Source organism: Nilaparvata lugens, chromosome 7, assembly GCF_014356525.2.
Source record: "Nilaparvata lugens isolate BPH chromosome 7, ASM1435652v1, whole genome shotgun sequence".
NCBI lineage: Eukaryota > Metazoa > Arthropoda > Insecta > Hemiptera > Delphacidae > Nilaparvata > Nilaparvata lugens.
This window is the reverse complement of record NC_052510.1, coordinates 48416762-48442301: the sequence shown is the minus strand read 5'-3', so window position 1 is coordinate 48442301 and position 25540 is coordinate 48416762. Positions and strand designations below refer to the sequence as shown.

The 25540-nt window shown below is 31.8% G+C and overlaps 1 protein-coding gene across 50 annotated transcripts in view; it reads left to right on the top strand.

Moving 5' to 3' along the window:
* Window positions 1-25540, top strand: part of LOC111052973 (MAP7 domain-containing protein 1) — a 331750-nt gene that overhangs the window by 267291 nt on the left and 38919 nt on the right. For 14 of the 50 annotated variants that reach the window (XM_039432960.1, XM_039432963.1, XM_039432958.1 and 11 more), the window contains 7 exons: window positions 2910-2984; window positions 7023-7082; window positions 10849-10958; window positions 17145-17312; window positions 20629-20756; window positions 21910-21957; window positions 24910-25049. In XM_039432960.1, the coding sequence (XP_039288894.1) occupies window positions 2910-2984; window positions 7023-7082; window positions 10849-10958; window positions 17145-17312; window positions 20629-20756; window positions 21910-21957; window positions 24910-25049 (729 nt within the window). The remainder of the gene's footprint in view (window positions 1-2909; window positions 2985-7022; window positions 7083-10848; window positions 10959-17144; window positions 17313-20628; window positions 20757-21909; window positions 21958-24909; window positions 25050-25540) is intronic. The other 36 variants (XM_039432967.1, XM_039432971.1, XM_039432966.1 and 33 more) reach the window with 7 other exon arrangements.

The window sequence follows — 25540 nt, the reverse complement described above, 5'->3', positions numbered from 1 at the left end:
AGCGTTTTCCAAACGATTCGGCTGGGCAGGAAGCTCTCCGATTGGCTGATTATCATCTGACATCTGAACACCAACCCATTCAGCCAATCGAACAGCTTCGTGGCCTGCTGACTCGACTGAAAAACGCTTTGTGGGGCTTGTTCCCAATTATTGAAAAATGATTTCACGATCTCGGAGAATTCAAATTAAGAGCACCATTCCGATTTCGATTTTTCAACTCATAGGTTTGATTGAATGAACATGAATACATTTCACAAATGCGTAGCATCTCCAGAGCATACATTCCGATCCACGTTTTTCAGATGTTATTAAATATTAAGTAAACATCAGGAAGTACGAAGTGGGAAAGATCAACAAATCAGAACGTGCTCTTTATTAAATACGGGGTGTATGAAATGGAAAGTTTGGTTGTTTGCAGCCTTTGTGGAGGTAATGAACCGGAACCGGCTCAATAAATGTTTGGTCTGGCCGGCTGCCCGCTCTAATCCAAACTAATTAAGCTATCGACTTGATACATGACATACACCAACCCTTCCCAGACCCCTTGTTTATTAGGTTAACCCCTCTCGCAGACCTTTCAAATTAAACCCTGACCTTTGCGAACGTCCCGCCCAATTTGTTGCCTGCAGGAGTTCCCAGCCTAATGGATCCAAATGGCCTGGGATTTCTTCACATTTAATTATTTCACCCTCTTATTCCCATTGAATGAAACAATTCATTGCGGGGGAAGGTAACTGAAGGATTGTTGGAGAAGGAGATTGTTCCATGGCTCGAAAGTTGGACGCAATCACCAGATAATTATTCCGGTTGAAGGTAGTATCCTATTGTTGAAAAGTTGAAGTCGAACCGTCTTTCAAAGGGAGAATATAGGACTATTCTCAGAAACATATTCATAATTCAGAACAAAGTTTTCAATAGCATCGAAGAGCAAGTAAAGTTTTGATTATCTGAAACTTATTTGCTATAAAACTTGCAAGCTTCTTACTACCATGTTTATATAAAATCTGAATATTCTCCCTGAATCTCCCATTTATCAGGCTGAATTATTCCAGTATTGAAATTGAATGCACATTAAAAAGTGGTTGACAATTTAAATTTGTGTTTTCAGTATGAATGCACATTATTCAATAAGCGAATATCGTTAAGAAAGATCATTCGATTTCGCTTCAAATCAATCTTAGAGAACTTTGACTAATAATGTATTTCAGACCAAGTCTTTCTATCATGAGATAGGCAATTGTGAAACATTGAACTCTGCAGAAATGAACTCAGTAATTTTTTTCATATGAATAAATTGATGAATTGACCTGTAGAGGTCCTTCCCCATAAAATTGTAGTGTCACATGACTTAAAAAGGAAGGATGATTTTAAAGAGTACACGTTGAAGTCAAGTATATGAAAACAACGTTTTCCTGTTATGAGAAAACTGGAGAGAAATGCGCTCGATATAATCTTAACTGGCAGGAAAGTAATTGGAAAAGTTTTCAACCAGATTATGGAAAATACCCTTCCAAAGATATCCTGTATAATGTAGAATATGTTGCCTGCAATAAATGAAACGAAAACTGAGACTGGTGGATTTTACTGCCAACCAATTCCATGATGTTGGAGATTGAAAAGAAATGGAGGAAGAAGAAAGAGGAAGAATATCATCTTGACTTGTCACACTAGAGATCAAGCTTTGAATCTTTCTATCAAACGCAGGCTGTGTAAATCCTTTTTCAACTCGTTCAACTGTTCTTTCTAGCTTCGTAGTCTCTCAATCATACGATTTCCCCAGAGGAGCAACAACGTTATTGCTTTCTCAGTTATATTGTAGGAATGGGACGTAGACGTACGTACATCATCATTTCCTGGTCTTTGCCATCTTGAGAACTGTGAGTGTTTTGGAAACTCTGTTTCGTTATTCGGTACCATTATTTCAAACAAATCTGAATACAAAACGATGTATGCACTCAACAAGTTAAGGTTCATGATGGTTATTTTATCCCCTTGAAAGAATGGGGAATGGGGATAAGACAGTCATGTTTGGTTCCGAATGACGCATTATTCGTATAACAAAAATAATTTGAAAGTCGTTTGTTTCTGTTCATGGAGCTCATTAAGTTCATCCAGCCAGGTGAAGCTCCCTTTCGTTATTATAATGAAGATGCTCTATGAAACAAGTACTACTTTATTACTGTCGAATACCATTATTATCATTGATTATGTGATCAGCATCATGGATTCGTTGACTGATACTCAATATTCTTTCTAATTGCAATAATCAATTCACGAAAAGGTTGTCATCGTGTACAAACTACATTATTTCTCACGGTATAGACCCACTTGCCCTCTTTTCCAAAATTAATCTACCTCAAACATCTATACTATACATCGATACTAAATCGTATCTCTAATTTACAAATTTTATTAATGATTCATCAATAAAATTCCTTCCAGTGCTTCTAAAAACTAAAAAGGTGATATTTTGTTAGTTCTCTCACCGCGTTTGAATTTGAAAGACGTACGAACAACCTTTATCTCTATCGTTAGTTGAATATAAACTATTAAATAGTCGAAGATTCTTTCTTCAAACTCCCTTCTTTTTGATCGATATTGTTTTATCCTCAGGTTGAACTTTTATCTTGGATACTGCATCATCAAGCTCTATAACTCAATACGATTTTCAATAGGCTCCATATCCTCTTTTTCTAGTTTTAATTCACCCTTGCGGCTAAAAGGAAGAGACTCAACTCCACACCCAACATTCCCTAAACTTTTTTATTCCATTATTTTACTGAAATGTTATTTCCCAACATTCCCTATATTCTCTTTTATCTTTTCGTTTTTACTAATGTGTAGTTCGCCTTTGTGATTTTCTTATTTTATATGTTTTTTTTATTTGAATTAATATTTTATTTTATTAGGAGGTCTGCACTGGTTTGCTCATGGAGCCGAGGCACCAGCCTTGACCAATCAGGTGTCAGGTTTTGATAGTGAAGGTAAATTGCACATGATCAGCGTGGCCAATGTTTTGCGTGTGCTCTAACTATGTGTTCAGCTAGCTAGCCTAATTATTTTTTGTGTTCTATTCCATGTTTTCGCTGTTTCCGTTTTTTTGTGTTTTTGCTGTTTTTACTTCCAAGGGAGCTCTAAATTCTTCTATTCTCCACTTTCATGGGAATCCTCTCTACCTTTGTATTCGCTATTTCTTCTCTTCAATTTAAATAAGTTTATAACATTGAATTGAGTAAAATGACAACCTCCTCTCGTAGAGGCCCTGGCTAATACATAAAAACCAAATAACGAGTATTAAAGGACGTCATCAAAAAAACTAGAACTTTATTTCTAATTCTCCTGGATGTACGAGTTGCTGGGGGCTGGAGCAGTCTGCCAGTCTCTTGCTATTAAATCATTGTCACACAAAAGTGTCGCACAATGAAGATCAAAACTACATACTTGAAATTGACACAACGACATATTCATCAAAACATTTTTGAGAACATAATAACTGGTTGTTATATTGCCAAGTCGTTTTATTCAATAATATAGACATCTACCACAATATTACCTTCAATTAAAAAAAAAACGTATTGAGTTCATGGTAAAGAAGCTCCTCATACAATTTTACAATAATAATATTTATAATTCATTATTGTTACAATAATAATATCTTAAATTAACTTTTATGTATTCGCTTCCTGTTCTTCCTTCCTCTTCGTTTATATATTTTTTCGCTGTATATATTGACATGAATGTTTTCCATGCTCGGTTATCTAATATATCTTCTACAGATAGCTGTTTGTGTTGTCAATATATGCTGTAGCAGAAGCCTTCGGGGTTATTTACAGCATTTAATTGGGATTTTCGTTTAATAATAATTAATATATCTTCATTTGCAATACATTTTAGATGCTGTTATTTGTGTTCCTCTTACTGGGAGTATAATGAGATATGCTTGTGAAGTCTACATGTGCATTATTACTCATGGGAGATTTCCTCGATAAAATTCTCCATCAATATTTTCAAACAACTCTTGTACAAATATCTCCCTTTCCGGCTTTCTACCTCACAAACATATGGCGGCTGTAAATAATAATGTTTATGTTTTACCTGTGTTACTGAATCATAGTTCTCTTTCTAACAGAGTTGTTTTCAACAACTCATGTCTTTTATGTTGCTAAACATGGTTAGTTATTTGCCAGATGAAAGCTCAAACCATTCCATAAACTAACTACAGTTTTTTTCTACTTGTAACACCATATCAGGAAACTTACTGACATTTATCTTACATAAATTTTACTTGAATGTCTCTACTTTGTAGTTTCTTGTGTAACTACGTTTACTTTACTCACTAGTAACATTTTTTGCATTGTTATCTAACACCATTACCAAATTCACAATATGGCTGAAACCATTCATTATCGATAGATAAATTCTCATTAAGTGTCTGCATAGTATTTTTTTTATCGCGGTTATCTCATTTAAACACCTTAACTAGATACAGAATGATGGTTGAAATATTCATACATTAACCCACATTTTGAAAAATTGTAAATATCAAAGTTTTCATCGTAATCTATCAAACTTATTGATTGTGGCGAAAATTCAATTGCTGAGTTGGGAAGGGATAAATCTGTTAGTAAAGATAGACTGATCGCTTAGAAGGTGTACCACAACTTTTTAACTTATTCCACATTATATTGTAAAACCCGCCTCATCAATTCAGCGTTTGTGTCAATCAATTACTTTGTTAATTACTAATAAATATTACTAACAATTGAAATGATCAGTACACGTAATTTGATTTCACTTACCACATGATGTATTTTTTCGGATGAAATCACGTTTTTAAATTAAAATGATAAAAATTGAATAGGCTACGGGAGAAAATTGTCCTCACCAACTAAACAAAAATGAAAAAAAAATCCATCCATAAATTGTGATTGATTTATTCCATTTTTTTCAAGTATTCAAATAAAAGAATCGAGGTTTCACGTACTTGAATTAATATTTTTATTATCTTACTAATATGTTGGTATAATGAAGTTGAAATGCTGTTGAAATAGAATAAATTTTAAATGATCAATAAAGCAATTTCATCTATTTATATCACATCATGAAATCAAATCAAGTATGAATCTATCACATCCACTTGTATATCTTGGAGAAAACATACTAATTGCTTATTCTATGGTATTATCATAGGATAACTAATCGTTATTACACTGCCTCCATGGTATTATCTTTCGGCTTTGTAGTGCATTCTCCATCTTCAAGCGAATAGTTGTTCACAAACCAGTTGAATAGAATCATGTAATGGGTAATAATGGTTCGAAAATCAGTTGAATAAAAACATATAATGGATAATATTGGTAGGGAATTATTAATAATTAGGCATATTAACATCAGTGTAAGTAGGCGTGTTCATTGGCTTCCTGCTAAAATGAAATGCATGCTAATCCCATTGGGCATCAAATTCACATTTATACTCTTCTCATTTCAATCAAATCCATGTAGGTCGAAAATGTGGGAAGAATTAATTGGAAACCGTCACGCCAATTAGCAGAAAATTGATTGAGTTCCATCCACTGTTTCGTTTGATGTTGATATATTGCTTAATTCGGTGATCAATTTGATCATATAAATTCATGTAAGCTTTGCCATTCCACATTCAACTAAATTAATAGACAGATTTTCATCTGTAATTCTGCAGAAATCCATTAATCCAATTCAGCTATATCAAATGTAAGCTCTAGAGATGTCATTTAAAACTCCCAATTTCTCAATTGTATGCCATATTTGAAATGAATTAAATTATAAATATTGGATTACTATTTGTAGTGATAAAACTTGATAAATCGATCAACACTGTTTATTACATAACTTTATATCTTAGGCTATCTCCCAAAGAATGTAGAATAGATACATTGCTATTACCATAACCACCTCTAATACAAGGCCCTGTCCTACGATATTGCAACGTCGCAGTGTAGGCCTAGAATCTAATAAATGATTGGTGAAAAAGATCAGCTGGTATTTTTTAAAATCTTTACCCGATTGGAATATACACGAAGTTCATGAAAATTACTACAGGTTATTTACCACAGTGCTACCACATGTTGTAATTTAAATGTAAATTACATGTAATTATCACAGTTATTAATTATTAGTTTATATCCACTCACTTAGTGATAATATGTCCATCCTACATCACTGTAGGCTACTGTATACGGTATTGTGTTTATATTCAGGATTTACGCTCATTTGATTCCTTTTTTCAAAAGTAGACTTTTGAACTTTTGTAAAATTGATTGTAGATATGTATCACAATAATTTTCTGACCCAAAAAGCTTCATTCAACCTTCCCCCGTGATCTCCACGTAACCATACGTCCGTTTCTTCCATTCTTCCGTTTTAAAACCTATTATCTTCTATTAGTAAACATACACAAACTTAAAAGGATTATATAAAATCCTTTCAATTATAATCCTTTTAATATACTATATAAAATATTATATAGAGTTGTACAGAATGATTTGCAGCGTCCATTTCTGAACGTGACGTGAGTTCTACAAACTTCTATTTAATACTTTACACTTTTTATCAAATTTAATCCGCGTTAATAAGTTTTTTCAAAATCATAACCACCACCGTACCGAATCTTGAGTTTGTTTAGTTTCCCCGATTTTTTTCGCAATATTGAAACCTCCAGAATGTGAAAAAGGTTGGAAGAATAGCATCTAGAAATCTTTTGCTAGAATTTACAACAAAATTATTCATTAATTATTATTCTTTTGAAAAAATGTTAGAAGAATAGCATCTGGAATTCGTTTCCAAGAATTTACATCAAATTAATCATTGATTTTTCTTTGAAAAAAGATTGGAAGTATAGAATCGTTTCCAATATGGAATTTGTTTCCAATTAATTACAACCTAAATCATTTATCAATTATTTTTTCCTGTGCATTAACTTTTTATTTCGAACATTCAGTCGATTTCATTTTTAATTTGCAAATCATTGTTATTCTCTTTGACAGGCTCGTCTGATCGTTACGGACGAGACACTTGGAGTGACGGGACTTCGCTTTTAGACGAAGGTAGATAACACCTACACTCCTTGTTCGATTTGCAACTCTTTTATCTGTTACTCTATGTCGGGAATCACTAAAACCCAAAGTCAAAAATACTTTACTACTGCAATGTTAGTTGGAATAGGTAGTATAATAGCATAGCAAATTCTTGAAAATTTATAGCTTCCACGCCTGTTATTACAATATTGGTTCTTGTAGAACATTTTTTATTGAAAATTATTTTAATGCAGTTAGTCTCACTCTAGAAGACGTTTAACCCTATTATTGATTAGTTAAAGCTACACAATTGATGTTTTATTTTTTTAATACCATTAATTTTTAACTGAGTTTGTTAGATTGATTTGAAATTGGTTATTAAAAGTACTTTCTTCCATGGTAGTTGAACAGAATAGAATTTTTAGAGCATCTCTTCGTACGGATTGATTTGAAGTGTATAGTTTTCCAATTTATTATTAATTATTCCAGAAAAGTAATTTATTTTTAAAAAATTGATAAGTAAGTTACCTATCTATTAAAATAATAAAAAATTTAATTCACGCCTGACTATTGAATTCATAGATTGCTATTTTTGTTTTCTTGAACAAGCTAGGCATTCGTAAATATCAAAAGATGATAACAAATAACCCTTTCTTATGTTCTCAGTTTTTTACATTGTTTCACAAATTCATCTGGTTCAAATTTATCTATGATTAGGAAAACTAGTGTTTGTTATTATAACAAATTAGTGCCAAATTAGCAAATATTTGCATGATATTCAATCATTATGGTGTTTTGGGAGAAATAGACGGAAAATATTAACACCAACAACGTATTTTCAACTCAATATTAACACCAACAACGTATTTTCAACAACGTATTTTCAACAACGTATTTTCAACAACGTATTTTCAACTCAATGTAATGTCTAGTTTTGTTGGAAACTGAATATTATTGAAAGAACTCTTAAGCTACTAGAGTGCTCTAGATTTCTCTAGACTCAACTTATTTAGAAATGTTCAAGCGAACTACAAGTTTTCACAGGCTTTATTATTACTGTATTTATTCATCGTATGGCTTCTGTTGGTTGAGAGAACCAAAGGTTGTTACACTAGCCATATAAATAAATTATCCCAGTGTTTGAGGAAAACATGGCGTATCAATCCATTATTATAATAGATTTAACACTTTAAACTCAAAATTTACTCTTGTTACTTCGAAAAAATATTTTAGATGATCTATAAATAAATATGAAAGTGTATCAATTTCCAACAGATAAACTCAATATATCATAATCCACTATATCTATTCACCGCGCAAAACTTAAATTTTTTGCATTGCACAGCTTGGGAAATCACCATAGAATATAAAAAATAAGATTATCGGAAATTTATTTTTATATGTTAGGTCTTAGATATCTTCACATCAGTCACAATTTATAGTACCCAGAATTTACTCTATATTCATGCATGCTTTCTCGTAAATCACATAATTTATTGATTAAATCACAAATGATCAACGAATCAAGCACAAAGGGCATATTTCAGTTTTGAAAGGAATTTCTCTCCTATACAGGTTTTTTGGCTTTGACCGAAAAGTCTTTTCTTTCTTGAAGAATAATTTTTTTGTACTCTATCAACATACATCCTTGTGAAATGATGAAATTCTCCCCTTCTTGGTTCATAGGTGTCCTTGCATAAGCTATATTATGTTGATACAGTTATTCTGTGTTATGTGTTGTACTAATATTATTTATGTGTTTCATAATAATTGATGTCTAGTGTAACTAGTGCTTGCTAACTTTCTTTATAATTTTATTCATTACTACGATAACTATTATGTAGCGTAGGCTACTATAATCAGCTATGTCGAGTAATGTCGCAATGGCTTGAAGTTTGGAAGGACGCTAAAAAAATCAATTGTCAAATCGATGCAATTATGGTTCAATTTTAATAAATCTCTGATTCTGAGATGGGCGTTCACCTCGACATAGCACACCTATCCATTATCAATTTTGGTTTGGATTGGAACTCACCCTGATTGCAACTTCTGCATAATTTTGACAATAACTGAAATTAGTCACCTCAATTTAAAGCCGTATATAATTTAAGGTTTGAACGTTGAGGATCTTGCTTTAAACCAATACACAGTAGATGCGATCATATCTTCATGCAAACTCAGTTTAGCATTGAACGTTGATGCTGCATAACGGTCTGAGTATCTGGATTCAACAATAATACAGTCCAGTGTTTTTATCAACAAACAATTAAATTTTTTAGTAACAAGATTAATAGGAAGCTAGATTGATATGGAAATATGAAAGCTTAAATTGTACAGGCCTCATCTTGCCTTTTAATGTTCTCAAATAATGGTGATGCAAATTTAGTTATCTGTTGCCAAACAGAAATGAATGCAGATGAGTACCTTATCAAGTATTTAAGGCGACTTCCATCAACTAACTTCAGCTATAAAACAGACCAGTGCAATAAAACGTAGCATAAAAGTGTGACTGTGGCTTTATCAAGGTTCCATTTTGTCCTTACAACTGCTTACTAACCAAACCCAAATAGGAACTCCCACTCCTAACTCTTTATAAAATATGATCGTTGTAGGATATTTTTTATTTTGTTGTATTTGTGTGCCGGGTAATACATTTAATACATTTAATAGATTGCTAATATTCATTGAGGCAAACTTTTCCACTGAGTTTGAAGTATGTAGTAGAGGATCCTGGTGGAAAATACATCAGGATCTTCACACTCAGTTAAAAAAAATATTCTAATGTCTAAAAATAGAAAATATACATTTTGAAATCAAGATGAATGTACAGTATTTTCATTAGAATGTGTATTTTTTTACAGATTTGGAAGAAACTTGAATTCCTGTCTTATTGTTATGTTGATATGGCCAATATTATTTGCTAAAGAAGATCTCAAGTAACCTTATCAACTTGTAATTGATTAAATTTTCACTACCTTACTGAGTAAAATCTTCTTTTTATTAATTTTCCGATCCAGTTTGACTAACAAACTCATTATTTTGTCTTTATATCTTTTCTATTCTAATTTTCAAATAATTTTCAATATAAATATCTCCATCTCTGAAAGTATTTTATACTATTTCACATTTGTCTTGAATTTCACCTATTATTGGATTGAATTGATCTTCAAATGCTGGCAATATCAATATGCATACATCACTCATCATTAATTCAAACAACTTAACTGATATACAATATAAAATACTGTATTTGAAACTTGAAATTTATTTGCTTAAAAATTCATAGTGAGTTATGCACTTATTTCATTACATTTCTCATTACACTATATACATTATTGAATTGAATTGAAAAAATCTTTATTCATAAACATGTACAGGTACATTAGGAACAGCGTCAATATACAAACAACATAAACATAAACATAAAATGTAGTAGAAGAGTGAAAAGTAGTAAGTCTTAACCTCTTATTTAAATAAATTGAATTATTTCGAATAATTGATCACTCGTCTTATTTCATCTCGTAGTATCGTTCCATTTCATATTTATTACTTCTAGTGAAGATATGACTTGTGTTGCACATAAATATTGAAAATTATTTAGGTTTTCTCATTGTAAATACAGAACTCTTTAACATGAGTGAAACACACGCTAGATTGCAAAATAGTGAGTTATTTCACTCATCTAGCTTACTTTCAAACACAAGTCGTATCAGTGATGGATTTATTGGTTACTTCCTTTGTTATGAAAAAACATTCGTTCATTTCATGTTTGTTATTGAGGAATTTGGTTTTGCAGGTAAAGAGAATGCAGCGGTGACCCAACGGGATCGAGAGGAGAGACTTCGCCAGCTTAAGGAGCGCCAAAATGAAGAACGCCAAAGAAAACTTGAAGAGCTCAAGCAACAGGTGCGTTTCCATTTCCACAAAATTATGTTTCAGTCATAACATAACCATAACAAACTGTTACTATCCATCTTCAATCTGCATAAATTCCCTCAAATTGATCACCAGTTTATAAACCTGACCAGTTTATCAAACCTGAAAAAATCTCCACAAACTATCTTGAAGATCTGTTGAATCCAATAATATTCAGGAATGTTGAATTCCTTCTCCTACCGCAACGCCATCTCCACCACAACATATAAAGTTAGCTTTCAGGATGTTTTTTTATCAAACTGAAAAGTATAACTAGAATTATAGTTTTCAACTACATTATGTAGATAATGTACATAACCGACTTTTCAAAAGAGCATACATGTTTAGTGAGGGGATAGAAGAAGGCTTCAACTATTCTCTCGGATCATGACATGAATGAGGAGTATGAAACGTAGCTGAACATATGGATGGCAAACTGCAATATATTGACATATTTGCTTCAAAATAGTTTAGAATTGTACATTTGAATCAGTCTTAAAATTCTTTTCAAGCATTGTGATGTTATTACCTTATTAGTTAGGGCTACACTTATCAAGAAATAAAAATAAAATATCTAAGTACCCTTTTTGAAAAATGTTTACTTACCTTAAGCCGCGTTTACACCAAAGTTATTAACAAAATGTTAATAACTTAATCCTTATAGATTCTATTAGATTGAACGGAACTTGACAAACACATATAATCATCATGTGTATGATAAGTTATTTTCAATCTAATAGAATCTATTAGGGTTAAGTTATTAACATTTTGTTAATAACTTTGGTGTCAACGCAGCTTTACATGTATCAACATTAATGTTATTTTCAAGTGTGTCTTAAAAATTACATTAATGTTGTAACATGTTTGTAAGTAAATCAAATTTAAGAGGGGTACTCTAATTGTTAATTTTTCATTTATTGATATCTGTGATTCTATCTCTATGCTCTGAGTTATTTTTTTGAACGTGTTTCAACTCAATGTAAAAAATGTTATGTCTGAATGTTTTGCTGAACATTTTATGCTAGATAGAAACCTGAATTAATTAAACATGGTTCATTATAATGCAGATCCTAAATAGCTCTTATCATAGAGAAGATGCTATAGCGTTCAAGCTGATTCATTAATAACTATCCCCATTTGCTCAATAAGCACGTTCTTATCAGTGTTACCGAGCAGTATCCCATTTTAGAGCACACATGTATCATATGCGGTTCGCTAGTTCTCTAGGTATCTCCTAAAAGAAATCTTGTGCGTGTGTTGTTGAATACTGGTTGAATAATATCTTATTGAACCCTCCAGGTAAGTTATAGAATTAAAAACGTTTTGGTAAGAGTTGTAGTGTTATTAATTCACCATTATTGGGGGCTATTTACAAATTTAATTCATATCAGCTAACCAGTGGTAGATATGAATGGAGAGTGGTAGTATTTATTTATTTTTTATCACATTGTGTACAAATACTTAACATGAGGAATGGAACAACAGGTTCATGCCCAAAACTGTCCCATTTCCAATTTATACTATACTGTCCAAATCAAAATGTTGGTTATGTCACTTTCATTTTTCAAACTACAATTTACGCTCTTCAATACTCAGATAAACAAGCAAATTTTGAATCAAATAGATACTATATGAGTCTGAAATCAAAAAATCTAAAACAGTAACTTAATAATTTTTCAAAAAGTCTAAATCTTTAATGAAACTAGAAATTTTTGAGCTAAAAAATTTACATTTCACAGAGAACTACAAAATTAATTATTAAAAATTTATTAAAAAAACTACAAAATACAAAATTTAAAAGAATAATAAAATTATAGTAGTAAGAAAGAAACGATACCGTTCATTCTTATCTATCTAGAGTGGTAGATATTCATGGAGAGTGGTAGTTATGTTGTTAGTTTAACTTTATCGAAGGCTATTTACAAATTGAATTCATATCTAACCAAAAATTGTAAAAATCGTATAGACTATCTCCTGTAAACTACGCTAATCCAGTGTTATGAGCTATTTCTAATAATCTTATTTTTATTCTCACAACAGTCTAATGTGTAAAATTCAGCGATAAACTAGTGCTGTATATGAAGAATAAATCTGTCCATCTATAATAAACCCATCTATCTAAACTTAATTGCTCAATGTATTTATTAATTCTCTATCAAAATCTTTTGTATATTTCTTATTTTCTTTTTGTAATTTGTATTTGTTTTCTTTCATCTTATTCTTGAAATCTTTGAAGTGTCATAATAAGTTATTTATTTTGTCTAAGTTTATTTATAATTTGTGTAACTCGTTTTTTTGTAACTGGGCACCCACTGAAAAACCTTCGGGTTTGGCAAGACCCTCAATTGTGCCATGCTACCAATTTTTCCTTAAACGGTTGGAATAGCATTTAACACCTATCAACCTAAGAATAGTTGTCGGCTCCAATAAAATAGATTCTTGATAAACTGTGAATGGATCTATTGCCTATGAATGAGAAATCCAGTTTTCAGAGCAAATTAACTTATAATCTTCAGATAAAATTTTGGCAAAACACAGAAATATACAAAGAACAATAACTTACAAGCCTAATTATTTCAAGTAACTACGAACTAAAATACTTATCTAGTTTACAGTTGAAACACAGTGGCTATTGGCTTTACTACACTAATAGCTAATTATGCACAAAAATTTATATAAAACACAATTTAAAACATTAATAAACGAAAATGATTTAGAGCAAAACTCCACGACAATACTTGTAGCCAGCCATTTTTCAGAAAAGGGCAAGAACAGGAAAAAGACATAAGTTGCAAGTCACGAAGACAACGCCTCCAACATTTCAGACACGTCATCAAAAAATTATAACTTATAAGTTTAGAATTCACATTCTACATCTGTTCTCAATAAAACTTTATTTTGAAAATGTTATTTTAAATTTTTATACATATTCTATTTAAATAAACTGTTTATCTAGTAATTTGTTAACCCTGCCTCGGTGACACCATGGAACAATGCAACAAACATTTACGATAATAAATTCTCCGTCAAAAAATTTGTCCGTCTATTGATAACTCTGACATTTACTATAAAGCTCCATAGATCTCGAATTGAAGATTCGATTCAAATGTGAGAAGAAAAATGTAATATTACAATTGTTTAAATTCGAATAAAATTTTTGATTTGAAAAAAAATTATTTGATTTGATGTAACATGCAATTTTATTATTAGCTAACAGCCATTCCCGATTCATGACATATATTGCCACCTTGTTGTAAGAAATATTGAATATTGTGAGCTATTGTATTTTTTGCTTCATGCTTTTCTTGAGAAATTTTTCTTACGTGCTATTTGGCCTTGAAAGTATTTTTTTGGCTGCTTGAAGCTCATTTCATATTGTAATAATGAACTCAATTGTATCAAATGTATAAAAACGTTTATGTTTATTGACATAATGATGTGGATCGAGAAGACACAGCAGAGACCTTTTCAAAGCGGCCATAAAAATTTTATCCTATAAATTAAAATTGAAATTTATCTATTTTCTTCTTTTACAAAATACAATATAATACAATATTAAATGTGAAGAAGGCTCCTCATATTGGCAAGTGCCTGTGTGTGAGGAGCGAGTTCCGAATACAAAAAAATACAAATCATAAGATTTGATTATGATAATGTATAGCCTTTGCATAATATTCATTTTTTATTTGCTGCTGTTATTGAATAGTTCTATCAAACCCCAAGTTTTATCCAACCTACTCCGATGCCTAATTAATGCACAGTTCAAGTTTAACACTAGTCTGATCACACATGGCTGAATCAAGCTATGATTGAACGCATGTTCTTCAAATTTGAATACAGTTTCAATCAAGCGAAATCTTGGATAGGCCATGTTGAGTAAGTCAATTTCATTGAATCACTTTTTGCTATTAGAAAAAACGACTAGCAGTCGGATATTTTACAATAAATGAATTATTCACTCACTTTGACAACGAGATCTTTTGGCAGGTTCGCCATCTTGTCAACCAAGAAGATGGCGAACCTGCCGAAAGATCTCGTTGTCAAAGTGAGTGATTAATAATTCATTCATTGTAAAATATCTGACTGCTAGTCGTTTTTTCTAATAGCAAAAAGTGATTCAATAATAAGCAGTTTGTGATGGAAAACAACATTGAAGAATTCAATTTCATTATAAACCACACATTATTCTTACCATTATTTACTTCCACTTGAGGCCGTCTATGTTCTATCATAGAGAAAAGATAGCATAATGGTATATTATGCTATATTTTGTCTATGGTTTTATTCATTAATGTTTTTATTAGTTTTAAGGTCCATATGCACCTTCTCGATTTAATAATGAAGATAGATCAGCTGTTGGTTTAAACCCGGAATGAAACATGTCCTATGAAATGCAACCATGCATCTTTGTAATATAGTAGATCGACGTTCGACGTTGCATATGGCCCTATTATTCATATCTTATTCATTCATGCAATTTTTGCGTCGTTTGCTTTAATGGCTCTCTTTTCATTCATTTTCTCAGCTCCATTTCTCTGTACTTCATTTATGCCACATCCATATGTTGGCCCAGTCGCTGGCTCAGTAAGCTGGCCCAGCCTGCAATCACAGAATAGGTACAGAATGGAAACTTGTAATCAAACGCCTATCTAGCCAATGCTTTTTACATGACGCAAATACTAGACACGTCACGTGACCTTGGGAACTTCCAATCCTGATCTTCTGATTGGCTCGTGGCAGTGAATGAGATCAATTGATCCGGATCATTAAAGTGATCCGAACCTACCATCAATACTATTACAATGCGGCGCTTCCTAACAAGATGGCGGATTTTTGCGTCAGGGTAATAGCCAAGTTTCCATACTGTATGTATACTGTGCTGCAATTTGACCAGTGCTCAATGAAGGCCAACGGTAGCCGGCATCCACACATTGGTGCTGGTCGCCTTTTATCCTTCATTGGGCCAACTTGTAGATGCTGCATTACGTTATCAAAATCATCATCTACTTCGTTTATCATTAATTACTGTAAATTCAGTTCTATAAAATTCTTCTTAGCGCCTTCTCTTGCCCTATGGATATCTGTCTCTTTTTCTCCAATATTTTCAACACTGTCCCACAGTAGAAGAAATAGAACTTTGAAAGAATTTTCATCCATACTAAAAGACTGGCTATTTTAGATCCCAGAAATAATTAACTTTTTTCCATTCTCTCCTGAGAACCCATCACATAACTCGGCTACAGTAAAATTTATGTATGTTTCGGTCAATTTCTAATTTTTCTGTAAGTGGTTATTTACATTTTTTACCTTAGCTCATACTTAATCAATATAGTATTATTTCATTATTATGAATCTTAATAACACTGACCTTTGTTTTGTTTTTCTAAATTATGTTTTATTATCGTTCACACATGAATATACACTTGTTCCGCAATGGCCGTATAATACTTTGCTTAATTTTTGAAAATAGCAATTATATGGTATATTTAATTTATGTAACTAAGATTCATGTGACTGGCAGCGCCTATACACTATTGCTGCCAGTTTAATTCTAAAGCCGTGTCCACACTGAACAAATGTTCGACATACATGTTCGGCAAACATGTTTGTTGAGGAGCTCAGGGACAAACATTTTAAAAGGTTTGGACAATCATTGTTTGTCAAACAAAAATTACTGTTTTTCCAAACATTTTCAGTTTTAACAGCTGTAAAACAGCTGTAAACCATAAAACCTTTTCTTCCCACTTACAAATATTTTGTTTGGTGATACGTCAACACTGGCCACGGGCAAACATTGTTTGTCAAACACAATAAAATTTGCTCAAACTTTTTCTATAAACATGTTTGTCGAACATTTGTTCAGTGTGGACATGGCTTAAGAGAAAGATTCTTTGTAAAAAAATTTTGTTTTGCAAAGGGAGAATAAATTTAATTTTTATGCTACTTGTAAGCAGTGTTGAATGTGTGTATCTATCTACTTTATCTACTTCATCCATCATTCACTATTGTAAATTCAGTTTTAGAAACTTGATCTTATCACCTTATGGATATCTGTCACTTTTTCTCCAGTATTTTGTGCTACTTTTCAGTTTTTCTCAACTATTCTATGCTACTTGTGTCAATGTGCAGCAGCTTTTGCTTGATAGTTGTGTGTGTTTTTGCGTTGCTTGTGCTTAGGCGGTGGCCGCCCAGAAGTTTCGGGAGCAGAAGGAGGAGGAGCGGAGGAGGCGCATGGAGGAACTGCGTGTGCGCGACAACGACCGACGTCACCAGGTCGAGGAGCGCAAACGTCAGATATGGGAGGCCGAACGCGATCGCCGGGAAGCCATCTTACGCAAGAATCAGGCATGTCTTACGCTTATCCATCTATATTTTGTTTCATATTTATTTTATACTACTTTATGTTCAATACTTCATCTGTATTCTTCTATTTTTCATATTTTATTTCTATTGTATTATCATTTTTATTTGTTTGCTTCGATTTTTTTATTTTTGTTTCAAGTTTTTCTCTGTTTACTTTCCAATAACGAATGAATATCTAGCCTTGTGTCAGCTATGTCGCTTAATATTTCTATATTGTACATAATGTATTGACATATATAATGAGATACAGGTTATTAGGTTAGTGAAAATGGAAGGACAGCATTGTTGTCACTTATCCATAAAATAAAAAATCCATTAATCCTTGATATTTTCCCACTGCCTTCTATAATAGATAGCTGTGATTCGAGTTATTCCGGTAAAGATCTGATCCGATATTATTTGTTGATTCATGTTGATAATTATTTATTATTTATTTTTTTGAAAATATACATATTTGAGGGCACCAGGAACTGAATCCCATTATTGCCCTCATAACGCACACTGAGCATACAATTTGAAAAACAATAAATTAAAATGAAAATAAAGTAACTTGACTAATATTCTATTGAGTTTTAGGGAAAACCTGAAAACAAGATACAAACAAAATAGTAGAAAACCTTGCAAATATGAAACTTATAGTAGCAGATAAAAGAAACAGAAAGACGTATGTAACTAATACTGAAGAATTCAAGAATAAAAGAAAAAAGAAAAGACAATAATGGGAAACTTTGCATACATGAAGCTTATAGTTAAAAACACTTATATATTATGTAAAGATAATTATGTTAGTAGGACAACTGTTGGCATGAACCTATTGTAGGAATAAGAGCGATTAAACTGGAAACACCAATAGTATAAACTAGAATAATATGGACTATAAAGCAACAATATTATCAAACGAGTTCCCAAAAATAATCCCACTGTGGCCATCAAGATCAAAGACAGCAGGCCATAAAACCAAGAAAGCAGAAGATATAGAAAAAAAAAACAGAACCATACCTACATAATGATCAATATCCAATCGCAAATTTATTATTTTTCTCATTAAAGTACATTTATTCATGTTTTAATAACTAGTCTTCATAATATTGAGATCAAATATTTCGCTACCAGTATATTTTATTTCTCATAAAGTTGTACTTTCATGTTCAAATAATTATGTTTAACAATTATTGAGATGAAATATTTTGGTAGTTAATAATATTTATGCACAGTCTACAAACAATTTTGGAACTGGAATAGCATAGATCTGCTTTTTCAAAGTTGGCAAGCCAATATTGCTGATTTTATAACCCGAATCTCACTATAGGCGAAAAGGCTTTTCTGAGTGTTCAAATCTCATACAGAATGTCCCAAAAACGTGGATTCCACTACCACCGCGGTACTTTTTTCTCTTGTCCACAAGCCAAAAGAAACATAAAAACTAAACAAAAATCTAGTTATCTTTTTATTTTTCCGGTAATTCATATTATTGATTTGAATTTTTCACTGAAAATCATCGTATATCGTAAATGGATCAATATTTTCAAGAAATATAATTGAGACCGTATTATTCAAGACCTAAAAAACCACGCACGTGCCTGTTGGTCCTTCCCCAATCATTTCAATGAATTGTGATCTGTGTATCAATAAATAATAAGTACGGGATATCATTATGTAATCTACTGTATTTTGTATACTTATTCATAATTGTTTCACTCTTCTTTCAACAAAATAGTAGTGAATTCCAAGAATTCCATGTACAGAATAAGCCCAAGCATTGTTTAATCGCTCATGTTTCAAATACACTCAACAAACAAAAGTTTAGTTTGGTTGTTTAGGTAGAATAGCCAGTAATTATCTTCCGCACAATAATCCACCAAAGTAACAATTCATAGCTGATATTCATGTAACAATATTGCTCAAGCAAACCACAATGTTTTATTGCTTTACATTACAATAGATAATAGAATATTGATCTACCAATCTCTCAATGAAATTCTCTGTTCTCTTGCAGATGAAATATTGTATCCAATATCCTGTCAAGTTCAGCTTTACTTTGTACCGATACAATATCAGTAACAATGCTGAACAAGCTGTATGCGCTTACAATATTGACTGTCCTAATGTTGGAACATTAATTAATTTATAATAGAAATTTTCAATTCAAACATTTTCAGTTGTCATTCGCCATACGCAGGCAATACCTTATTTTCCTCCTCATCGTAGAAATGCCGTCCATTGTTTGCAAACTCTGTCTCCGAATATTTCTGACTGACATTCAATATTTGGATAAAATAATCCAGGACACCTGTCATGTAGCCTATACCAAATAGGGATAAAACAACTGGCAGTACGATTTTCTCATCAATCATGACAAATAAATTGATCCTCGAATAGGATTTACTCGCTGTAATAGGGTTCACTTTATCTCTCTCACTTTTCTATTTCCCTAACAGAGCATGGTAATGTAACGATTCAGAATTATTGAGATTTTGTGATCTTATTTATTCGGATATCTGTCATCATCTGATATACTTCGAATATTCTTTCCAAAGAATGGACATTGATATGTCCAAATCTCCGCCAATTTATGTAGATGCATAACAATATTATCCATTTTATCTATAGTCAATACAAATTTTTTTCATATATTATACAGCTCAATAATTATTTTCTTGATTTATATTTTGTAAATTCATCCATAATTTTGCTGTATTGTAAGCTATTGTATATAATGTATAAGCCAGTATATATTGTAATCTACATAAATAAAGTACTCAATCAATCCATATAACATGACTGTATATTGTAATCTTTGAACCTTAGATAGAACATTTCAATTTTCAATTAGTTTTGTACGTCTTGTAACATTCAACAAATCAATATGAATCGAGAACAGATTAGAAAAGAGTATATTGCATGTCTTATTCAAGTGTAGGGTTGAAACTAATTGAATTATACGACTAGAAAATTTACGTTGAAATAGGCCTACTGAAATATAAATATTTTTGTGACATTCAAATTTCTACTGAACAGTGAAAAATTGCTTACTACTTTCTTCGTCTTGTTACTATCGGATCAGTAGCTCCAAACTAATTAGCACACATACTATATAATCTATGCGGGCTCTATTATTCAGTATTATCTTGTTTGTGATGTTATTGAATAAATAGAATTGAATTGATTTGATTTGAGCTTGTATTTCGATCTCAACTATAAACTAACTAACAGTTTGAAACCAGGAAGATTATTTTGTGAAATGTGTGATTTGTGAATGATGGGACCTAGTTTTCTCAATTATAAATTTATGTTGCAGGAGCGAGAGGCTAGAATCGAATCCAAAAGAAAAAATGAACGAAGTTCGATAATGTTTGCTTTTGGAAGTTCGACTCCTAGAATGTTGGAACCTGCGGATACCGGGGGCTCCTATTGGGCCACTAGGAGGTAATCAAGTGAAATTCATATTATTTCAATCAAAGTTTCATATTACAGTGTATTTCAGTTGCAGCTGGATGAGCATTCGTTGTAAATTTTCCCCTTCGAAAATTGGGAAATATTTCTCCATTTCTATAAAAATTGGGAATTCTGTTCCCCATCTCTCTGATATTTATCTGAAGAAATCTGAAGAATTTTAATCAGTGCAATCCCAGAACATGTGAGCCCTGTTGTGTACATTCCAATATTTGAAAATTATAAGTTTTAAAGCTATGTAAATCTCAGGCTTGATCTCGCTTTGCTGTTATGACATACTGCAAATTAATAAAAACAATATAATAACTTGTAGTGCCCTTTATCAAAAACTTTAAAATATTTTAAAGGCTAGTTTTGACCATAGGTCATTAGGCTTTAAATAAAGGGTACTACAAGTTTTTTTATTGTTTTTATTAATTTGAATAAGTAGCCCATATAAATGAAGTGTTTTTTTACATACTGCAGTTACGTATTATAAAAATACTATTCAATGAATCAACAGTTTAATTAAGATAATTTGACATGCAATATTTGTTTGAAGTAGCATTGATAAATGAACCAACGTTGAATTGTAAATACGAGTAGAGTATTATCAATTATGATATAGTTAGATCATATTGAGTCTGTGAATCAGAGCATCCTTGACCAAAATTATCATTACTAGTTGGCTTTAACTCCTTGTAATTTTCTTTACTCTTTTTCATGGATATCTATGATTCATGATGTATTCAACATGACACAATATTATATATGTAAGCTATATTATTCAAATTGTTATTCATTTTTGATAATTGATAGCCTACTTTACTAGTTTTGCTGGCTCCAAATAAATTTCAATGGTATGCCTGATCCCTGATATTCAATTGAATAGCAAACGACTGAAAATTGAATGTAAAATGAAGAAATGCGAAATGAGAAAAATGACGAATTAAACGAATCTCTTTAGAAACTCCGAGGCGGAAAACTAATTTAAAACTTGATATCTATTATCACATACTTCAAAACAAAGTTGCAGAAAAAAAACTTCGCTCCAAGACGGCTAAGTGCCACGCTATTAGATATTGTTATAGATGTGTTACTCTAATTCAATTCAGATAATAACGTTGAAATTCTGCATTTTTTGCAGCCTTGTAACTGGGTATGATGAAGGTGCTTTAAAGATTGATAGAAAAACGTACGTACGCATGATAAATGTTAGGTAATTAGAGGTTGTCCTTAGAATTGATGTGTCACACCTCACTCTAACGGGAATTCATGATAAAGTACAATTCTGTACAAGAATACAAAATACATGTTGCTGTCTAACAAAGATATTTCTAAATAAGTATAGTCGAGCTCATGTTTATTATTTTGTTAAACTCTCATATACAATCATCATATTTTTGTATTAATTTACTGTTTTTTGAATGTTTATTGTGTCTCTCCATGTTTATTAGTGCATATTCGTCTTCATTTCGTTCAATATAACCCATATAAATGTCATCTAATACCAATGGAAGTTCACTAATAATCTGAATTAAAAGCGTTTCATTTCATTTTTCTCTAATATCAATGTCAGTTCACTAATATTCTGAATTAATAGTGTTTCATTGTCTCACTTGTTTTTCAAGCTTACTTAGTTAACACGACTAGAACTAGATTTAGTGTCACATAATGTTATCCACCAATACTGAATTAATCACGTCAATTAATTCGAACGGGAATATTCTCGATAACATAGCTGGGATTGCACTGTATGATATACAATCACGCCATGCATGATCACACTTGAATAGTAGATGAAATAAATCGAAGGAATTCTTATTCCATACGTTATGTGATTAGTTGTCATGAAAAATTGGGTTTATCATGTAATTAATTGAAAGAAAAATTTTGAGAACAATTTTTTATACTGTACTAACACGGGATTGAAATCAAACATTTTTTAAAACATTTAGACAAGTCTATTGCAAAGTCAAATTTATATTATGCATTAGCACATTACATAGTTTTCAAAATAATTTACGTATTGAAAAATTACTTGAATATTTTAAAAGTAGAACTTCATAATGTTTACAATGTTTTTATCTAGAACTTCATTATATATCAATTTCCAACTAGGGAAAAACAGTTCAGAATGACAAAGAAAACAGAAAAAAATAATTTATACTTACACATACTTACACGTCAGTGTAAGTTCGTCATTTCATCAGACCATTTCTGTTATTGCTTCTGTAATAATTATAACTTGTTTTTCATATATTCGTGAACAACCATCTTCACGATCTCATTCAATATTAATTATAACAACTCCTGTGTTCAACATAGTGATAATATTCGAAGGTTGAAAGGGGACTAAAATGTCCTAACACCGCCTAATAAAAAATATTTCCATTCCATAATAATATCACTTGAATAAACCCTTCCATCTGTAAATCTTTCTTGATCCTTTTCTCCTGTGCTCTTCAGTATTATTATTTCAATTATCTCCCCCTCTAAACTCTGGCATGGAACTTGATAATGAAAAATTGAAATAATTAATATGATCATAACTGTACCTCTTGAAAATATCCTTGTACATAGCTCCCATAGTTGGTAGTGAAAGAGCTTGGACTGTGTCCTTTCTTATCAAACTTAACAAAATTTTTGTCGTTGTTACCCTCATGCTATCCTTGAAGCCTAAAACTACATCTTGTGCCCAAACTTTATAACCTTTTTCTGATTTCAAACAAACTTATCTGTAAAACACTTGACGTATGTTGGGAATGTATTAAGACAATGATAGCCTCCTCCTTCCCCATTACTTTTTTAACTGAATATGCTACAAATGCTATGCTGTCAGACATCTCTGTCTGTTACTAACTTACTAACTGAACGTGTCTGTAATAATTTTGGTATTTGAAGTCTCCATTCTTTATAACTTTTTTCAATATTTACTCATTCTCTTTTCTCTATTACTATCCTATTCGTAAAATTTTTCAAGGTTACACAGCCTCAAACATCGTCTAGAATATTCTAGATCCTCCTCTTGTAATGAATAGAGTTTAAAAAGGCCGTATTCATGAAGTATTCCCAAGTTCATTCTGAATCACGCTGCACACAGGCACATTGGTAGCGTCCGGTATCTCCTATGGGAAAGCGGAATTGGAAATGCTATGTACATTCTAGTTGCGGACGCTTCCAATTCCGCGATCCCGTAGCAGCTACTGTAAGCTACTAATATGCATAGTGCAGCAGTAAATGAAGCTTTGGTTGCATGAATCAATCTACGATTCCAGTAATGGTTTAACGATTAAATTTGCTTGTTTGGTAACCAAAGCGTGTATTGGCTGAGAACTTTCTCTGAAATAATTGAGTTGTAAAGAGTTTTAAATAATTACTACTTATAATAGTAGTAACTTATAATATTATAACATAAAGTAGTAATTATTTGCATTTCATATTACTCTATAAACATGAAGTAGTAATTCTTCACACTTCATACTACTTTATAAACATAAAATAGTAATTAATAAGAACAGTATGAGAACTTTTAGTACCCTTTATTATTCAAAATATTTCAACGACTATTTTCGAACATAACTTTCATGTCATTTACAAGTTGAATTTTTTCAACTTGAAAATGACCTAAGTTATGGTCAAAGCTAGTTGTAGTATTTCAAATAATAAAGAGTACTAAAAGTTTTCATATTGTTCTTATTAATTTGTAAAAAAGTAGCCCATTGAAGTGAATTGTTTTTATAAAATAGTAATTATTTCTCACTTTTTACAACTATTTACGCTCAATTCTTTTCCAAATATGACCCCTTCTGTTTTTCAAGAAAACTCCCTGAATAATAGCTAGTCCTCACCTCATTCCTTTCAGCCCTTCAAGTTGGATTTGCACACAACAGTGACAGTGAAATGTGAAAATATAATTCCCATACGTTCCAATTGGACTATTCCCACTCAACACGGCCGAACGAGTATGAGTAGTCCCATTATAAAGTATGTGAATTATATTATCACTGTTGTGTAAGAATTCAGCTTGAATCAATAAATAAATAAAAACCTCTCGCTTGCATGCAATCCTCCAGGATACTCGCAGAATGTTCAGTTTTTCAATGAAAAAGTTGATTTTCTAATGTGTGTTGTTTATGGTTAACAGAGCGACTTCCACTAGCAACGTTATGATGTTATCGATGACTGCACCCCCCGGCCCCCTCACGCGACGGTCGTCCGAACGGGAGTTGGACGGCAGCAAGAAGAGAGCAACCTCTGCCGGCGGCATCAACCGAAACAAAGAAGGTAACATTTGCCATCCTTCTCCCACTCACTCTGCCTTCCACTCTAGCCCAGTAGGTGATGGACTTTTTCGGAAACGGTGCAATGGTGAATCTCTATCTCTCTCTTCTTTGGTTGTGTGGCAGAGAGGACCTGGAGTCCTATCTCCGCCTCCAATAAAGGAATATAATCAATTTCTCTCCATTATGAGATACTATCTAGATCATTATTATTATTGTACAGCTGTTTGCATTCTGACGTTACTTACATCATCCACCCTCTACATGATTACATCGTAATTTGGTGTTAGTGTTATTGAAATGAATAGTTTATCCTTTATCAAGTTTGAAATATTTATATTAATCATTATTTTCGTACAAATGTTTGTATTCTGAAGCTATATCATCCGCACCTTCATGATTGCATCGTAATTTGGTGTTAGATGTTGGAAAATGGATAGTTAATTCTCTCTCAAAGTTTTAAATACTATATTAATAATTATTCATTATTGTACA